This window comes from Apteryx rowi, unplaced genomic scaffold (genome assembly GCF_003343035.1).
Source record: "Apteryx rowi isolate R43461 unplaced genomic scaffold, aptRow1 scaffold_17, whole genome shotgun sequence".
NCBI classification, from domain to species: domain Eukaryota; kingdom Metazoa; phylum Chordata; class Aves; order Apterygiformes; family Apterygidae; genus Apteryx; species Apteryx rowi.
In genome coordinates, this window is record NW_020447974.1 from 2,610,325 (window position 1) to 2,629,251 (window position 18,927).

The window sequence follows — 18,927 nt, forward strand, 5'->3', positions numbered from 1 at the left end:
CTCGGCCCGCGCGTCCTGCCGCTCCTCGGGGCCCCGGCGGCTGCTGCCCCCGCGCCGCCCGTCGCTGGGGCCGGGGCCGGGCTGCCGAGCAGCGGGCAGGGCAGGGCGCAGTGCGCTCATCTTTCCCCCTGCCTGCTCCTGCCCCGGGGTTTGGGGATAACGATGATCCCCTGTCCCGTACGGCTGGGAGGAGGGAAGCGCTCTCCGCTCTCCGCTCCGGCCCCCGGTGCGTGGGGGTGCGCCCGAAACGCGTGCTGCTTCCCGCGGAGCTGCCCTGCGCTGCCTTGGCAGTGCTGCGCACGGGGCGTTGGACAAACCTTCCTACCTGAATTGGCATTTTCTAAACTCTTGCTACTTACGCCAGATTGCACTGCGTTTCGCGTCCCACGGGAGGGATGCGGAGCCCGGCGTTCCCGGGCTCGCATGTGTGAACTTGGGAGAGGTGCATTTGCTCAACGCTTCTGACATCCCTCTTTGCTGGGGGTGCTTAAATTGCAGCACGCGTGTTGCAGCCCCAAGGCCAAAGCCTGAAATAGCCTTTCGCCGGGCTCGCTTGTAAAACCCGCGTTAAGCAAAGAGCTCGCTCGCACTTAGATAGCCATGGCCCCGTGACCCCTGTCGTCGTCCTTGGCCTCTTGGTACCAACCCCGCTGTAAACGTAGCGGTGAAACAAGCCTTCCAAGTACTGCCACAAAAGGTAATAAAGTTAACGTTGCTTCTAGGGTCTGCCAACAAAACATCCCCGTGGGCGATAATATTTTCATTAATGTGATCTAGAAAAAGGACTGTAAAATGAAATGGCAGAAATTGCTGCTGCTAATTGGAAGAGTGATAAACTAGTCAATACGAGGGGAGATCCTGAGGAAATTAAGAGACAATGCAGTTTTGTTACTGGACTCCAAGATGGAAAAGTACAGAAAGATCTGTTAAAGAATTCACGACAAATAATAATATTTTGTAGTTTTCCTTCTAGAGAAATATTACAAAACATTTGAATATATGTAGTGGGACAATAATACAGCTCTTACAAAGAAGTGCAAACTAAATAATTGACTGTGAAATTTGGTAACATCTGTTTTTTATTGCTGTCATCTTACTTACGCTTTGCATTAACTAGGCTTCCAGTTCTAGTTTTAGACTAAATGTAGAAACCTTAGCAGGGTTCCTGTGACTAGAGTTTTGTTATTAGGCTAAAATCCAAAAAAAATTTTAATTGGGTGCATGCTTGAAAGCCACCGGAGTATGCTGGTGAAATAGTGTAAGACCCATTTTTAAAGATTATTTTGCTTGTCTTCTTACTGCTTGTTCTTCATCTTTTTAGTCTGCTGCTTCCATTAATGAAAGGTGATGGGTTAGTGTGTAACCTAAATTGCTTTAAGGTTGTTCTGAAGTGAATTGGTATCAAATCTCTCATGCTGCACTAAGACAGTGGCTTCAACTCTTCCCAGTCTCTGTTTACTCACTGCTGCTACGTGACGCTTGGAAGCACTCCTACTTCGCAAACACAGGGTGGAAGTGAGATATCTTTACAGTCTTATGAAACAAAGCAATATGCCAAATCTTTTCTTTCTGTTAGAACTTTCAGTGGCATGTATATAAGCTCAAGGGAAAATCTGAAGAACTTTCTGGGAACAGTTGCTGTGAAACTGTACAGAAAATACTRTCTAAATAAGTCACGGGAATAATCCAGGTTTTGGAATTTTAGTTCTCTGTATATGTTTTTATGGTGTAAAGTTTGATACAGAATTTGAAAAAGTCAAAACTTAGAAGAAAATCAATTTGCTCAGGCCCTGAGCAATCTGATCTAACTTTGAAGTTAGCCCTGCTTTGAGCAAGTGTTTGGAACAGATGACCTGCAAAGGTCCCTTCCTACCAAAATTATTCAGTGATTTCATGCCACTTCCAACTAAACACATAAAGTACAATTGTGGACAAGAAAAAGAAGCCCTTTTTTTTATTAGAAATATATGTTTTGTAGCTTAAGTCACACAAGGAAGTTGTTCAATGTTTAGAGCACCAGACAGTGAGTCAGGATCACACATTCTCTTCTAGGAATTTATTTGCTGAACATGGGATATTTAGAATCTGTGCGTCTCTATTTCCTTGCCTGTAAAATGAGAATAAATGTACCTGCCTCACACAGATCTTGCAAGGTTTAATTATTACTATCTGTAAAGTACATTAAAATTCTCCTGAAGATGCGAGAGAGATGCAAAAAAAATATTTCACGTGTTACATCTGACCTTTCCTTTTTCCTCTTCCCATATTCTTTCTCCTATTTTTGAAGTTCTAACATGGTCTAAAATATCTGGGAGAAAAAAACTACATTTCTGATTTTTTAATGCTTCAGTTTTCCACTGGGTCTTGTGACACCGAAAAATGCCATGATTTCCGGAGATGGGTTAAAACTTTCTGCAATATAGGCAAAATGGACCTTTGGTGCCTTGGCATGAGGAGCCAAGACCTTGCAGCTCCTGCTACAGGTTGGAAGAGGGAAAGGTGGCTGAAGGAAGATATGGATACAGATGTGTTTTGCTCATCCTGCTCCCACCAGATGCACGGGAGGAAAGGATGGTGACTTGTAGCTGCCTCCAAATCCCAGTGCCCCAAAGGAGCTGTTGGTCCACACTGCCTGACCTCTTCCTCAGCAGCAAGAGCAACCAGCTTACGGAGCTCTGGCACTTGAAGAGCAGGTGGAGGCTGTGGGATTTTGTAACTCCAGGCAGCTCCCTACTCTGCTGCTGGCTAGAACCAACCTAGGCAGAGGACTCGCATAAAATTAGGGCTCTTTCACCCTTTCCAAGCAGACAAACAAATACTAGTTACTTTTGGATGTCTGACTTCTGAATTTGTTTATGATTACTTCTTATTAACTAGTATATTCTAAATAGTGTCTTTTCCTCCTCTGTCACAAATTACTGTTATGTGAAGAGCAAAAATAAGCAGCTTAACGTAGCTCCTTATGTAACAAAGAAAATTCCATGTACTTCAAAAAGTTCAATTTAATTTACTTTAAGAACACATTTTAGACTATAGACTTCCCGTCTTTTATCCAAATATATTCACTCTAAAGGTTTCCAACCTGCCTTTCAGATTGCTGAAGCTGAAGGAGATGTTTGTAGCAAAATTTGGATCGGCTCCCAAGTTTTATGTTCGTGCACCAGGGCGGGTCAACTTAATAGGTAAAAGAGGAGTATTAATCTTGTGTTATTTTATTTTATCTGCCATCATGGGAGTTTTGGTAGTTTAAAATATAGAATCTAAAATAATGTTTATCTTTTCTTAATTCTGTTTTTTTCTCAGAGAAGTTGCTTGTGATTGATGGAAAGTCATAAATGGGAAAAAGAAGATAATACTCTATTGGGTTTCACTACATATCATTACAAACAGAACTACACACTCAAATCCCAGTTTAGGAAAACATATTTATACAGAGCAGTGACTGTTTTGAAAACTTGAGTAACTTGTCTACTTATGCTTGGATGCAATTTTTTTAAGGGCTTTGGAAATCTAGTCTAAAGTCATTGATGGTCAGTGGATCCACAAACATTAGTAAGATGCCGTCGTGAAATCAGGGTTTTTTTCCTGATCCACTGTAATTTAAGTTACCAAGTATAGCCAGCCACAAAACAACGCATATGATGAGACATGAAATGACTCTACGATGACCTCCTCTTTCGTACTGTGCCATAGAGATGTGTCCCTAGAGCTTAGAACAGCTGGCCGTGATCCACTGGCTGCCTGGCGAGACACAATTATTATTCATTTAGGACTTACCTGTATTTCTTTGGCAGCTTTATTTTTGAGATTTCTCTATTCACATTGTGATTGTGTTCTCCCTAGAGCTCACTTCCTTGTATATTTATAGAGTAATGCAACCCATGTGATGACGTTATCAGTAACGGGATCCCAGAAAACAGAGATTTAAAAATTAATTCGTCCATTGTGCAATTAATGATAATTTTTATCTTGGTGTTCTGCAAACATGTTATGTAGATTAATTAAAGTAGATGGCATATGCTAACTAAAAATATTCCTCAGAGAGAGGATATTTGCTACATACATTTTATATTTGAAAGTTATTTTGTGTCGTGTGTGTAACTGTGTTAATGATTATGTAAATATAATTACTGTCTTATTGGAAAAAGGTTCAGAAATTATATGCAAAAAAAATTTCCTCCACAAGCCTAAACCAGTGGCTAATGAATCATCCAGACTGGCAGAGGAAGTCACATAATAAGGAGTCACCTATTGCCTTTATCTTTTCCAGCCATCAGTCAGATGTGATTGATTTGATCTAATTTTTTGTACTGACATAACACCGTACAAATAATGTAGTTGTTCATATTGCTGGACAGTAACCTACATAGTGCTTTTTTATTTTTATAAGCCAGTGTTAAAACCGTGAAGTTTTATAAACAGTAGAGAAAGGCAATAGATAAAATCACTAAAGAAATACAAAATTTTTGTGCATTAATATGAAATGGAGGAAATGCACCCAAAACTGTCAAGTGGAGTTTAAATAATAAAAGTTGAGACTGTACACTCTGAAACTGTCTATGACAGTAAACACTACTGAATTCCTGTAGAAGCCCTAGTACTGCTATTCTAGAAAGAATTATTCCAAAATGTTGTTAATTGTCTGTTTTTTTTTTTGTAGGAGAACATATAGACTACTGTGGTTATGCTGTGCTCCCTATGGCTATAGAACAAGATATACTGATTGCGGTAGAACCTGTAAAAACACAAGTTGTGCAACTGGCCAATACAAATTCTTCGTACTTGTAAGTAATAGTTTTGTTTATTCACTAATTTTTAAGAACTTCTTTATGCAATTGACATACAGATTAACTTTTCAGAAATCTGACAAATCTCCATTGTACGATGTTACTGGAGTTTAATTGTGTAAAATGAATGATATAAGCAGATGGGATCCCATTGACTCTAAATGCATATTAGTTTAGAGCACTAGGTCCGCTGCACCTGTCTCCTACCTCTTTGTTTGGACTTCTGTTGTGAAACCTCTGATTTTTCAATCCTTCTAGAAGTGCAACCCTTTTCCCCCTCTTTTAGCTCATCTTTCCTGATGTAATCCCCTCAGTTGGCAGCAGTTCAGTTCCTCCAGCAGAAGGGAGTGAAATGTTTTGTAATCAGTACTGCACATGTAAGCTAACACTCCCCTGCTCTGGTGAACCTGGGGCTGTATTTGCACAACACAAAGGCTTTAGCAACAATCCTGGCTCAAAGAGTCTGTATTCCCTCTCTTTTCCACTTCCTCCCACAACTGCTTGTTCACGGAACCATAGAATAATTTAGGTTGAAAGGGACCTTTGGAGATCATCTGGTCCAATCCAGGGCTAACTTCAAAGGTAGAGAAGGCCGCTCAGGGCCTTGTCTAGTCAAGTTTTGAATAACTCCAAGGATTGAAAATCCATTACCTCTTTGAGCAACCTGTTCTATAGTTTGGCCACCCTCACTGTGAAGAATATTCTCCTCATGTTTAATTGGAATTTTCCTTGTCTGTTGCTTGTGTCTGTTGCCTCTTGCCCTTTCTGGGGTACCTCTGAGAAGAATCTGGCTTCGTTTTCTCTATAGGCACGTGATAGGAGGTTAAAGACAGGAATTAGATCCTACCATATACTTCTCTTCTCCAGGCTGAACAAAACCAAGTTCCCCCAGCCTCTCCTTTTATGTTTATATGCGCCAGCCTTGTAACCATCTTAATAGCCCTCCAGTGGACTCACTGCAATTTGCCAGTGTCTTTCTCATACTGGGGAGCCCTAAAACTTGACAAGTGTTGAACAGAGGGAGATAGTCCTGCAATTAGTTTCAACTCCAGCCACATTCTTCTGTCTCCTTCCTTGTAATGTACTGATATATGTGTGGTTGCATGGCAGTTCAGATCAGGTCACTCAACCACCTGAACTTTTGTGGATTTTTGCAAAAATCAGAATCAGCACAAACTTAGTTGATTTAAACCAATGGCAAACTGCTCCCTGAAAGCACAGTGCATTGCCGCACATGGACAGGAGCATATTGTCAAGAGTGGGAACTATTTAAACACATATTCCTGCTGAAAGCTCAAATGTTGTAAAAACACGTTCTGAGCTGCTGCCTGCAGCTGAGGCAATTACAAGGAGTTTTCATTCCCTGGTGAGTATAAATACATAAATGCTTTTCACTCACTGTACGGAGTATGTTATCACAAAATGGCTGAGCTGAATTAAAAGTTTGTCACTGCCAAAGGGATGGCTTACTTCTCTTCCCTTCTACCCCTATTCTCCCTGCCCTCTCAGCCCTGCTTCCAGCTCTGATCCACCCTCTGCCTTTTACCAGGTGTGTTACCTGTGTGACATTAAGGTAATGTGCACTAGTCACCCATTTTTTTGCTTGCTTAGTTTTCTGTCATTTTAGTGAATGGCTTGCCATGCACTCAGCACCAAGGCTGGCTCAGGGTAAGCAGTGGGAGCATGCGGCAGTGAGCTGGGTGAAGGAAATGGAAGTGAGTGGGACCTTTCCCTTTCTGTAATAGTAACGTGCAACATGGCTTAAGCTGTATTGCAAAACTATTCTGCAAGAGGAGATAGTTCCAGAATTATAATAGTTTTGATTAGGAAAAGTTGTTATAATGGAAATTAAATAAAGCAGTAAACAAAATGTAAACAAAATGTAAACATTTTTACTTGGTCTTTGGGCTTTGGCACATTACATGAGAAGCAAAATGACCTGCTGAAGTAAGTACAGTTCATACCAAATCTAGAATTACAGCCTTTGAATTCAAATTAAACACAGTCACTACATTTTTATATCCGCCTTGTTTTCAGTTTGAAAACATATGGTTTAAACTATAAACCAAGAAGAGCTCTCAGAGTATGGCATTCAGCATCTCTGTTTCATTGAGACACTGTTGCTTAAAAACAAAGCTAAAACATGCCCATAATTTCATCACAAAGAAATATTTTTCAACACTTTGGATATTACACCACATAACAAACAATTGTTGACAGTATATCTTTTTTTTCCCAGGCTGTTACACTGGTGGATTTATGCCTGTGGTGAATGCATATATATAGCCCTTTGGCCAACACGGGCTAACCATAAACCTCTGTAGAATCATATTTCCTATTTCATTCTTGTTTTGTTAACTGGTATATAGCCCTCTTCCACTCTGATAGTTCATGTTAACTTTTCAGAAAAACAGAACAGAGAACAGGTTCCAAAAAACCACCGTTGTGTTTTTCATCATAAATTCCCAATTGATTAGATGCTTTCTGTGTGTTATTTGGGCTAAAATGCTATTCAGAAGTTGCAACCTCTTGAAGTTCCAGGTACCTCTCCTTCACGTAACATCTTTGTAATTGAGAAATACATGCACAGAGAGTATCTGACATGATACTTCTCAAAATACTTTCAGAAATACCACAGGACAATAGTTATCAGTGGTTTTCCATCTCATGGCACAACCTGAAGGTCTTTTAAAAAATCAGATCTTTAACAGAGGACTCAAATAGATAAGCTAACAGGTTGACAGGATGATAACATTCTATGAGAAGGAGCCAAATTGGACCCCCCAAAATAAGGATTAAATACTACTCAAGCATGAAAAAACTCCCCTCTTCTAATTTTCCAGGTGAATTAGAATGCTTATACCTAGCATTGGAGATGGGGCAAGCTTTCCCAACCATCCCTTAAAATAGAAAGGCTGAAAAAGACAAAATCAGGCTATTTTTATTTTATAGACATGTTTTTCCTTATTTTTAATTTTATTTTATTACAGTGTTCTTATATCAAACTGCCTGCCTTCCAGTAGGAGGAACAAAGATAAGATTTAAGATTTACTGATTTAAGATGAAGTTTAGGCATTTAGGAATGGGTTTTTATAACAACTTGAATGTGATAACAAAAAAATGGACTTAAGGATTCAGGGGACCTTGCCAGTCCCACATCCTGTGTTGGTATGAATTATGTCCATGTAAAATCTGCCAGATTCAAAGCCAACTTTTCTTCCCTTTTCTGTGTGAGAAGATTGCAGAAACAAGCAAAATACCTTCTAAGAAGTCATTATTTTCCTTTATCATGAGCAACCAGCAATGTAACCACAGTATATGTCTTCTTGTTCAAGTAGGTTTTCCTTTGTCTGATTCTATAAAAAGAAGGATGCAGATGAAATATTCTAGAATGGTTTTTGGAGGGACTTTAAATTGATCTCCTGTTAATCACTTTTACACATTGATTGTGATCATCCTTGCTCTTTTGCAATAATAATTCAGGATTATTGTGGAAAACAAGCATAAGCAAACACAATATTGTTTTATTCCTCATGACTTTAGAAAAGTATTTTCTGTCTTGCCAGTACTTCTGTTTTCTGATCATATTCAAAAGTTATAAGCAAAAAGATTTTGTTTTATCCTCTGGGAGATTGTTCTAAAGACTCATGAATCTCAAACTGGAAGAATTTATTGGTGTTCCTGAACTTTCCTTGTATTGTAATCTCAGTACTCCCTTTTGTGTCGCTCTATAAACCCAATAATTTCTCAGCACTGACTCTGTACAATTCATTGATGCTGCATTGTTGATAATGTCCCATAAGTGGCACTATTTTCAGCAGCTGAGATTGAAATGACAGCAAATTACACCTTAAACTGTGCAGCAATCTCTGATATTTCTGCACTGAAATGAACGTTGAAATTGAATCTAAGTAAAAAAATGGTAATTCTAAGTTGGTGTTTAAAGTGTGAGGTCTGTCATGTAACGTTGACCTAGCAGTAGGTTCTAGACTGGCAGTGCAAGCGGAGTGTCTCCCTACGGTGTAGCTAGCATTAGGTCAGGTAAAGAGGAGGCTGGACTGTGGGGCCCATTTTACTCTGGTTATTAGACTTAAGTTTGCATAATCACAAAAATTGCAGCCTTTAACTGTACCAGGATAAAGTAAAGGTTTCAGACATAATTGAAGACAGTTATATCGCTGTAAAGGTGCTTTATATTAATATAACTTTCTTCATAGGGAAGGGAATACTTTACTGATAAAGACACCTTCACACTGGTATTCGTTACAGATATCAACTAACATCACTGTTTTGGATAAAAATAAAAAACGCACATCACTAACTTACATAGTTTCACAGGTACAGAATGGGACTAGCATAAGAAGCAAAAATTCCAGTTTCTCATAAGTTGCCAAGTGTCTCCTTCCTTAAAATTCCTGTCAATTTTTTTTTTCCTATTGGGCCTAAATATTTCCAAGGAATCCAGCTGCCCCTTTCCATGTCGCATTGCATGACACACTGTGCCCTTTAAAGAGCAACTTACCCTGCAAGGTTAGAATAATTTTCATTAGCTTTTCCTGACATTCTCAGCGCCTTTGCTCTTTCTGGATTGGACATCTGCTGTACCGACGTCAGCTAGACGTAGTTATTGGGAGTTTGACAGTACAGACTTCTAAACAGCGAGCGCTTCTTGGGGATTACTGCACGCCCCTCTGAGGCCTCTGCGCATCCATGCATATTCTGACAGCATATATCTGCAGCATTAGTTTCTTTAGGAACATTCAGATTTATAGTTTTTATTGTTTTGAAATAAAGTTGGAATAGGAAAACCATTATCAGAATCACCCTGGATGAAATAGATAAACTCGTATTTGAATTGTACCCTGAGAACATACATGAAAACATACATTTAGGCCTGTTTTAATGATCTGCTATTCAGGCAAAGGGTAGTGAAGAAGAATTCCTGAGCAGGGATTACAAGAAAGCTTGAAGTGTGTTTATCATCTCTATTCTAAGTTTGACAGGTGTGATTATTTAGATTTTTCACTTCTCTGAGAGATTCAGGAAAGCACATAGACATGTGATGGAAGCCATGCTCCCTTGATTAAGGATGCTAAGGGGCAGCTTTAGTTTCTGAATTTGTTTAATAAATTCTGTAACTTAAGCAAAACTTATCTATAAGTTATGCTTCTATTTAAAAAATTGTTATATAATTGATTAATAAAGAAGAGCTGTAGGGAAAGAACTAATAAATATTTAACTGAAAAAAATGTGATTGTCAACATCAGAATGTTTCTGTACATCAGCAGGTGGCAGTAATAAGCCATGTTTTTCTAACTAAATTTACCAACAAGTTAAAACCTTAAGGTATTTCTGTTTTTGCAGGGATTTCAGTAGCAGCGCTAATAACATTCAGATTAACAAAACCAAACCTCTGTGGCATAACTACTTTTTATGTGGACTGAAGGGTATTCAGGTAAGTCAAATCCATTTAACTTATGAAATTATTGTAGCAGTAAAATATGACAAGCATAATATCTATTCACCCTGAAAATATTCCCCTGCATTTTGTAGTTTTCCTTGGCATACTTTAAAGTTAAGTATTTTTATGTTGAAATTTGAAAATGAGATATGACTGGTTTTGTTTCAAAATATTTGCAGAGCACTATGTTCATTTTATATTTATTACATAAATTATGATACTGAATAATCTGCTTACTTAGTAAAATCATAATCAAACTAATTATCGGAATGACATTTCTGTATTTTAAAGTTAAAAAGAATGCTTCTCAATAAAATCAGGTAATAAAAATTTGCCTTAAAAAAGGTTTGGAGGCTTGGCTGTCAGGAAATGAAGATCCTATGTTAGTTCTTTTTCTCCTATGGAAATGTTTTAAAATACGTAATTAAGTTCCACTGATGCTGGAAACATCCAGCTAGTGCACAACAACCAAGCAAAGCTGACTCATGCAGTAGGCGAAAGAAAATGTAAAAACTAAACAAACATCATACAGAAGGAACATTCCAGTAGGAACCATTACTTATCCAGATTTTCAGTGTGTGGAATTTGAATGGGATTTTCAAAATTTCCTAAGTGAGTTAAGCGTAGAGCTGTGCTGGAAACAGTGTGCTTACAGCAAGGGCTGGAGCACTCACCAGACAGCCGTTTTCCTGCCTGCTCAGCTGAGCTTGATCTTCTGCTCTGTGAACCAGCCTGGCCCCGGACTGGCTCGGAGCTGAACGGCCTGTGAAAGCCAGGGCTCGGTGTCCGTACTGTGCCGGGAGGCAGCCTGGAACGCAGAGCTGAGGCTCCCTATAAATCTCACTTGCCCGTTGCAGGGGATTCTTGGCCCTTCTAGGAAGAAACCACGGTGTCTTCTCAACCTGATATTGGTCCTGTGACATTTCTGGAAGGAGAGTTGGGATAAACAGTGATGGCGAGGCCAGGATCAGGTCGCTATAGCCAGCGCACGTTGTGGGTACGTGTCCCTTTTCGAGCACACGAAGCTTGCTTCTGGATAGACCATCCAGGTCATCCCACAGCATGATCCAATAGATAAGCACTGCAGACAGCCATCAAAGCCAGCCTCAGACCTGGCATTCATGTCCTCAGATACAATATTTGGAACAACCAGGGCCACAAATCACTTTATTACAATCTACAGGTCCTAAACTGACCCCCTTCTGTCTTTAATAACAGACTCAATAAATGACTCATGTCCGCAGTAAAATGAGTATTTTCAATTCTGTATTACTGAGTAAAACATGCATATAAATTGTACTGACTGTACAGATATAGATTAGGTTTCTTTAAACTATATCCTTTCTTGTATTAAGGCTAGCATGACCAATTCACTTATTTCGCAGTCTGCTACTGAGATTTGTTTCCTAAAGACAAGTTTTTATGCTTGAAGGTTAATTGGCAAAGCAGGTTTTCAGACTCTAATGTTGGCAGAAAATAAGCATAAATGTTACAGACTTAAGAAACACTGAAATACAAGTACTCAGAGCGTCCAGCAGGATAATCTGTTTATATTAAGTTGAACATGCTATCCTTTTGGGACAGAACTATTGCAGAACTTGGCAAAGTCCTTTTTCATTTTTGAAACTGAAGTACATTTTCTATTTAAACATTGCGTGATAAGTTTGCAAGCTGATTCACATTCAAGACAGTCCAGAAACTGGATCAGTTTCTGGTTTCTTGAACATTTTCTGTTTTTGAGCAAGCCTGTCTAGTGTTCTTCATAAAGAGGCATGGGCAGCACTAGTGTTTCAGGTACAAAGTCCCTTGTATTTGTGGAAAGGGAAATTTAGAATAATATGAAGTGATAGTAGAATGGTAGAAGATGTCAGAGAAGGATCTTTGTTGATTTCTGCTGGTGTTGTTTATGGTTGAAGCTGTTTCAGGAAAAGTAGTAGAAATCTTTCGAAGGTGGGCATTTTTATATAGAAACATTGCCATTTTTCTGATTGTTGACATTTTTACATAGTTTATTGATGTATAAATCTGAATCAGAATGTAGCTGTTCATATACCCCCATATATGTTCAAAGATTTTTTGATAAGTACTATATGTTTATAGTACTATATTCTTATAGTACTATGGAAAACTAACATGAGAGAGAAATTTATATTAAAATTATGATGAATGAAAAGGCAAAGCACATAAAGACTAATTAAAAGAATATGTGCTTGAGGATTTAAGGTTTCTGGATTAAATGTATTATTTGTGATATTTGTGTGTGTAACAATGTTTCAAACTTTATTCTAAAAATAGCAGGACAAATACCATCACTGCTGGTAAGTACGTCTTTGTGCCTCCTAAAGCATACCTTCCTTCAAGTACCATTGTGGTTTTCCCAGGGCCAGTCCTGCGGGTGCTTCAGGCGATAGGGGAATTTGGCTTTGAACACAGCTTCATGGCCACTGGTTCCCCATCAGCCTGAGGTGGATCCCAAATATGGCATGCCAGTGTGAAAAGTGAAGCATGAAGTGGACCTCAAGCTCTTTAGGCATTAAGTGAGTAGCTGAGGAGGAGAAAATGACAAAAGTAGGCTATAAAAAGATTGGTAACCACTGTCATATTCTTTGTCACTACTGCAGCTCAGAGCTGAGCCAATACTGCAGAACCCACCCACGAAGCTTGGTAAATTCTTGGGCATTTAGCCCGTACTGAGTTGTGCGTGGGGTACAGCTCTGTCAGCTCATGTACATTTGTGTACAGGAATCGCAGACATACCGTTGGCTGAAGCCATACTGTTGGCTTTGTTCTTAAGGAATAGAATAAAAATTTCACTATTTCACCTTTTTTTTGGGGGGGGGGGGGAGACACCAGAAGCAGGTCCTTGGTTCCAGCAAATCATCAGAAAGACTCTCTTTCTAAGTATCAGATAATCACAAGCCTGAGCCTGTCTGTACTTGAAACTGAGATTGTTTATTTTTTCATTGTTAGGAACATTTTGGTCTTAATAACCCGACTGGAATGAATTGTCTGCTAGATGGAACCATCCCTCCAAGTTCTGGTCTCTCTAGCTCCAGTGCTTTGGTGTGTTGTGCAGGACTCGTGACACTAAGAGCTAATGGAAAAACCCTCTCTAAGGTAATTTACTGTAAAACACAAGAGTGTCAGCAGTAAAATTCTACTTAAAATTAAATATTGTTAATGTCTGTAAACATTAAAAACACGATTCAATTGTTTTTGCAAAGAGTTGTTGGATATAAACTTAAGATATTGCACAATTGAGCAAACATCTTTGGCCAAATTTTGGCAGGATTTGAATTTGGCAAGAAAACAGGCTTACATTAAAGCTGAAAAAAAAGCATCATTGTAAGCCTGTATTGTGGCCAACCATCAGGTCCATGCCTGGACCAGATGTGCTATCTGCAGGCCAGGAGTGAGGATATATGTGCTAAAGCATGCGGACCACACCCCCGAGGCCTTTACCCTCGCCCTGAATGACTTTTCATGGCTCTAACAGAAGAGCATCTGTTGTAGGCCTGTGGAAAAATTTCTTGATAAATTATATAATCAACACAAAACAGAGGTAAAATTCTTCCATCTGACTCTCCTTACTCTCTTCACGGTTTTTGGAATGAGCATATTTACAATCCAAAATGTATTCCTCAGTTTTTTAAACAAACATTAGTCTTAAAACAAACCCCAACTATGTGACCTGTTACCATTACAACTGTTAGTAGAATTTGGCTCATGTATTAAAAATTTCTGGAAGAGTCATGGTTCTTGAAGGTGCCATATGGGCAATAAAGTTCTCTCCAGTAGGAATGTCTGGTTAAGTGAAACTAGGATCTTAAATTAGAACACTGTCAGGAAGAGAAAAGAACTGATCTAAATGTGACTGTTATGCATATTTGTGCCTATTGTGCAAGTCAGACATTCCCAAATTGTGGTACAAAACCAATTTAAAGTGGTACATGGTGATGGCAGCTGCTAATTCTGCTTGTATACAAGCACCTAACTGAGCCATGAGGTAAGGAGCCCTGCACAGAAAGTTTTTGGTAATCAGTTGTGACTTCTCTATCCAGCTGCAGCGCTCTGCTCAGCGGTAAGTGCTCCATCCCACATTGCACAGCTTGCGGTGCTTGCTTCAAGAAGGTATCGAGCAGGGTTAAGGCAGCAAGAAGCATGGTTGGTTAGGTGGGCTGGCCTTTTGTAGTAGGAGGATGTGGCTGCAGTCACTGTCACCCTGCTCTGTGTTGGTGTGATGTGTGGTAAGGTAAGTAAAGGATCGGACATTTAACGGAGGCTCCAGTTTGCAAGATGAGGTGTGTAGTTCAATTGCAGATGAAGGCATGGAGCTGGGAATCCTGCTTTGGTGAGTGAGACTTTGCAGTAAGAGGGTTCGAGGTGACAGACACATGCTTTTTCATGCATGTGTACATGGCCTGTCAAGAAGGTCCTGTTTCTGCATAGAGGCTGATATCACAGGTCAGCACCATCTCTGATGGTGACAACCAAATGAGCTGAACTTGGGAACTCCTGATCAAAGTCACTGCAGTGCATATGTTCAGAGAGAAGTTGGATGTCTGCAAATTCCATAAAACTGACAGAGGTCAGAAAGCCCAAATTTTACCAGGTAGTAGAAATCTGTAACTGGAAAACCAGAAGCCAGATTTTCCTTATTCCAAGAAAGACTGTACCGCTTTCTTCAGAGAATAAGCATTACAGTGTGTATCTTGAGCCGAATTTACACATGGCCTGGAATACTGTTTGGCATTATGCCATAGCTGTTCTAAAGAAAGGTGCAAAACTTCTTCTGGCGTTTTTATAGAAAATTGTGGAGGAACAAAAGGAAGACAGAGCCTCCACCAAATGTCTTTTTCTTCTCCCCATGTGTCCTCTTCAGTCAACCCAAAATCTCTCTAGCTTTCTAGTTGGAAAATATGATGACAGTTAATCCCGTGTCTCAACTATAACTGGACAAACACAAAAGAGACAACTCCGCATATTTGTCAGGAAATCCTGCTGAATCCTGCTGTCTGCAGCCAAATATTTTGCACTTGCAATGAAAAGTAAGCAATTAATGTACAGATGAGAATTCCCAATAGCCAACAGATGAGGAGTTAAGAACATATCTGAGGTTTTGTGTGCTTGCATAGACTAAGACACCTGGTTGCAGTGGATAAGACATAAGAGGATGACAGCTCTGAAGACTGATTACTTTTGTCCAGGCTTTAAGGTTCCCCAAATCTTACAGGACAGTAAAAACAAGAAGTCCCGTGCTCTGGGCTAATTTATGATTTAGCTTTTGAAACCTTTTATATTTAGCTAAATCCTGGTTCTCTGTTGCACTGGATTTATGCTTAGCCTTGCAGAACTGCTGTGTATAAGGCAGTGTTAGCCTGAGTATAAATTAGAGCAATCTAGGCATGTGAGACCTCAGAAGTATAAAATGGGGTCTGGCCACTTCTTTCCAGCTCTTAATGCATCCTGTGCTGGTGTCAAATGGTATCTGTGCAGGATCCAGTAATGCTGGCTGGGTATCAGCCGGGAGCTCCCCCGTGGCAGGGAAATTCTCAGCTGACCAGAACTAGGGGCTTTCCAGAGCCTTCCTGCTAGAAAGCAAACCAGGAACTTGCATTTTTAGGGCTCTGAATATTTATGTTTGTTTATTTTTAAGGAAGAAATACCGCTTTCCCTCTCCCCTACTTTTTTTTTTTCCAAATGCTTAGAGTTGCGAAAGTTGTAAGTAGTGATATTTGTAAGTTACAATATTTGGTGATTGAGGTGGATTGTCTCAGTAGTTTTATGAGAAAAGATTGACTTTTTGCCCCTCATTAATCTGATGGATTTTGCAAAATCTTAATACTATGGTCTGCAGAAGCAGGACAAGGAAACTTTTGGCTTTAGAATCAAATTTGGCTGAATGGTAGGGCTTCTGTAGCCAAAGTTATGAAAAATTGACCTTTTACTGAATGGAACATTCATCTGTCTTGTTTCTGTGAAACTATTTTTATTAGAATATTTGGGTTATATTTGTGCTCTTTCCTGATAAATGTAAGTTTAAAATAGCTGTAGAATAAAAGTGTTTGAAATTTAGAATTTTTATGTGATAACATCTTCAGTGTGAAGTTTGGGCCTGTGAGATTAAGAGACAAGAAAAATAGATAATGAAAAATGTTGTAAAAACATAGCTAGAATTTCATGGTGGCTTACTTTAAAAATAGCACTTTTTGACGTCGAAAACAAAATCAGAAAAAAATATGCTCTCACTAATTATTGTGTGTAGCAGCCTGCAATAGGGCATTGTTTCAGTTTGCATACAATATTTTTTTAAAAACCCATCACACACATACACAATAGTTTAGGGAAAATACCAGTCCAGGACAATTCAGCCAGATGTGCAGTGCTAACCAGTTGCAGCAGTGCAATAGTATTCAAATAACAAGATGGAAATTTAGAATGAGATGTTTAGAAAGAATCCCTTTTTTTTTCTCTGAACAGGATACCAGTCTAAGACTGTGTTGGCATCGCTCAGAGAATAGCAATGCTGAGTATTAGCTTTTTATTTTAGAGTGATTTTTATTTTCTTGTTACAAAATCAATCTTTTGTACAACTTTTCATCAGGAAAAGATACTTTTTTACGAAAGAAACAGAGTAATGTTCTAAATTGTCCCAGCCTTGTGTTTCATGGTAGGAATTAATGAGTACAGAAAATCATTTAGTACTTTCAAATAACTAGATTTACTTGAGAGATGTGATGATACTGTTGCTCTGCAAACATTAAATCCTGTGGTACTAAGGTCTGTTCATCAACTCTAACATTTCTTCTGTTGCTTAAGGCTGGGCAGCTCTGTACATACTTACGTATTGGGAAAATTAGAGCAAAACCAAATACAGTTAATGTGAAATGTTGAACATAAAAAGTTGAATAATATTTGGGTCTATTTAGTCTGAGAAAAATTTAAGATTGACAGAATTATAAAAAAGGACCTAAATTGTTAAGTTTGACTATGTGTGTTTGTAATTGAGTGGAACCAGAGCACTTTGAAGCAATGGTAATCAAAGGCCATAATCTTTTTTCAACCAAATTGATAACCTTCTATCTGAGTATGTTAGAGGGCAGGCCAAGTCAAGCTAAGATTGCTGTGGTTATAAGAACACTCATGTAATATCTGACAAATATTTTCCCACTTCTGAAAAAAATAAGCATAATTACCTTGAAAAACGTATGAAATTTAGCTAATTGGGAGTTTGTATGCAAACTGAAAGCAGATGGTAACTTTCAGTGATCAATTCCTAGTCAAGATCAGTTATTAAGAATCAGGACACTACCTGATGGTAAAAAAACCCTAAAAAATTAAGCATCATTTTATACCTTAATATATGAAACATAGTGTCTTATCTCTTACAAGTGATTGAGATATATATATATATATATATATATATATATACACAGACACACACACACACAGATTGAAAAAACCCCAACGTTTAATTGGCTTTAAATATGCCTTACGTGATGGAGAATGTTTTCTTTTTACTCTAAAACTCAAAATACTCATCTTTATCTGCAAATATATCTTTTCAGTTTTCAGTCCTGCATGCTGTGAACCAAACCCTGTAGAAGTTCATGGCAAATCTACACTAGGTTCTACATAGACTAGAAAATGGCCAATATTCTTTGTTTTACAAGGAAGTGGTAGATTGAGTCTGACTTTTCAAATTAAACTGGACAAAATGATAATGAATGTGCATTAGAGAATGATTACTGTATTGGCATAGAGAGGCTAAATGGGCTTACAGGGCTCCTCTGTGTTTTGGCTCTGCAATTCTGTAGATATTTAAATACTGAAATTGCTCAAATTCGCATGCTGAGTACACTTTGGAGCACTGAAAACGGCAATCTAAAAATAACTTATTTTATTGAAAGTATTTTCTTCATGGAGCTTCCCTTCACGAACAATGAAATTTAAAACAGAAGGAAAATTGTTTTTGATTTTAAAGGTCAGCTATAACTTTTTGCGCATTGTTATATGTAGAAAATCTAGCACATTTAACCTCGGCTGAAATTAACTTATATAAAACCACCGATGTAGCTGTAATTTAATACTATCGTTTTATAGATAAGGCTCCTTTATTTTGGTTGCCATCATTCTGGGTTTGTATATATCACGTTTCTGGGTAATGTAGGGTAAACTGTTCCAAAAAAGTACTAAGCAACACTAATTCTGTTTTACTAACAAATATTTGCCTGTCTCCTACTCACTAATTGTCTTGCTCTTTTAAGGGGTTTAATCTTACACAAGTTTACTTCTTTCAGGGTCTATGTGAGATTGAAAGGGATTGATCACTGCTGTGGAACATATTGACAGTGACAGTTATATAGGGACAAATTCTGTCACAGTTTACATACTGTCCAGACCCATTGCACGGAGTGAAAATCAGCGCAGTTGGCCCTTGGCCTCTTTGTGAGCAAGGGGACTGCTAAAGCTCAAACTGCCTTATCTATGCTCGCTCAGGTAATTCTTTAGGAGGTTTTTATATTAGTAGGCTTCTATTTTTAGGAAGATTTTTGTAAGTAGGTGATCAAAGGTGTAAGTAGGTTTTGTGAACGAGTGATTTGTTCCCTTTCATTATGAGTTAGATACCTGAATACCTTTGTACGCTTGGGCCTTGATGTTCATTGTACATTACATTAA

General features: G+C 38.6%; 1 protein-coding gene across 2 annotated transcripts in view; it reads left to right on the forward strand.

Annotated features, from left to right (window-relative positions):
* The first annotated feature begins 179 nt into the window (after positions 1 to 179).
* Positions 180 to 18,927, forward strand: part of GALK2 (galactokinase 2) — a 52,429-nt gene continuing 33,681 nt past the window's right edge. Inside the window, exons 1-5 of one of the 2 annotated variants that reach the window (XM_026060622.1) lie at positions 180 to 697; positions 3,094 to 3,182; positions 4,661 to 4,784; positions 10,152 to 10,242; positions 13,219 to 13,365. In XM_026060622.1, coding sequence (XP_025916407.1) covers positions 3,113 to 3,182; positions 4,661 to 4,784; positions 10,152 to 10,242; positions 13,219 to 13,365 — 432 coding nt within the window. In that variant the 5' untranslated portion in view covers positions 180 to 697; positions 3,094 to 3,112. The remainder of the gene's footprint in view (positions 698 to 3,093; positions 3,183 to 4,660; positions 4,785 to 10,151; positions 10,243 to 13,218; positions 13,366 to 18,927) is intronic. The other variant, XM_026060621.1, reaches the window with a different exon arrangement.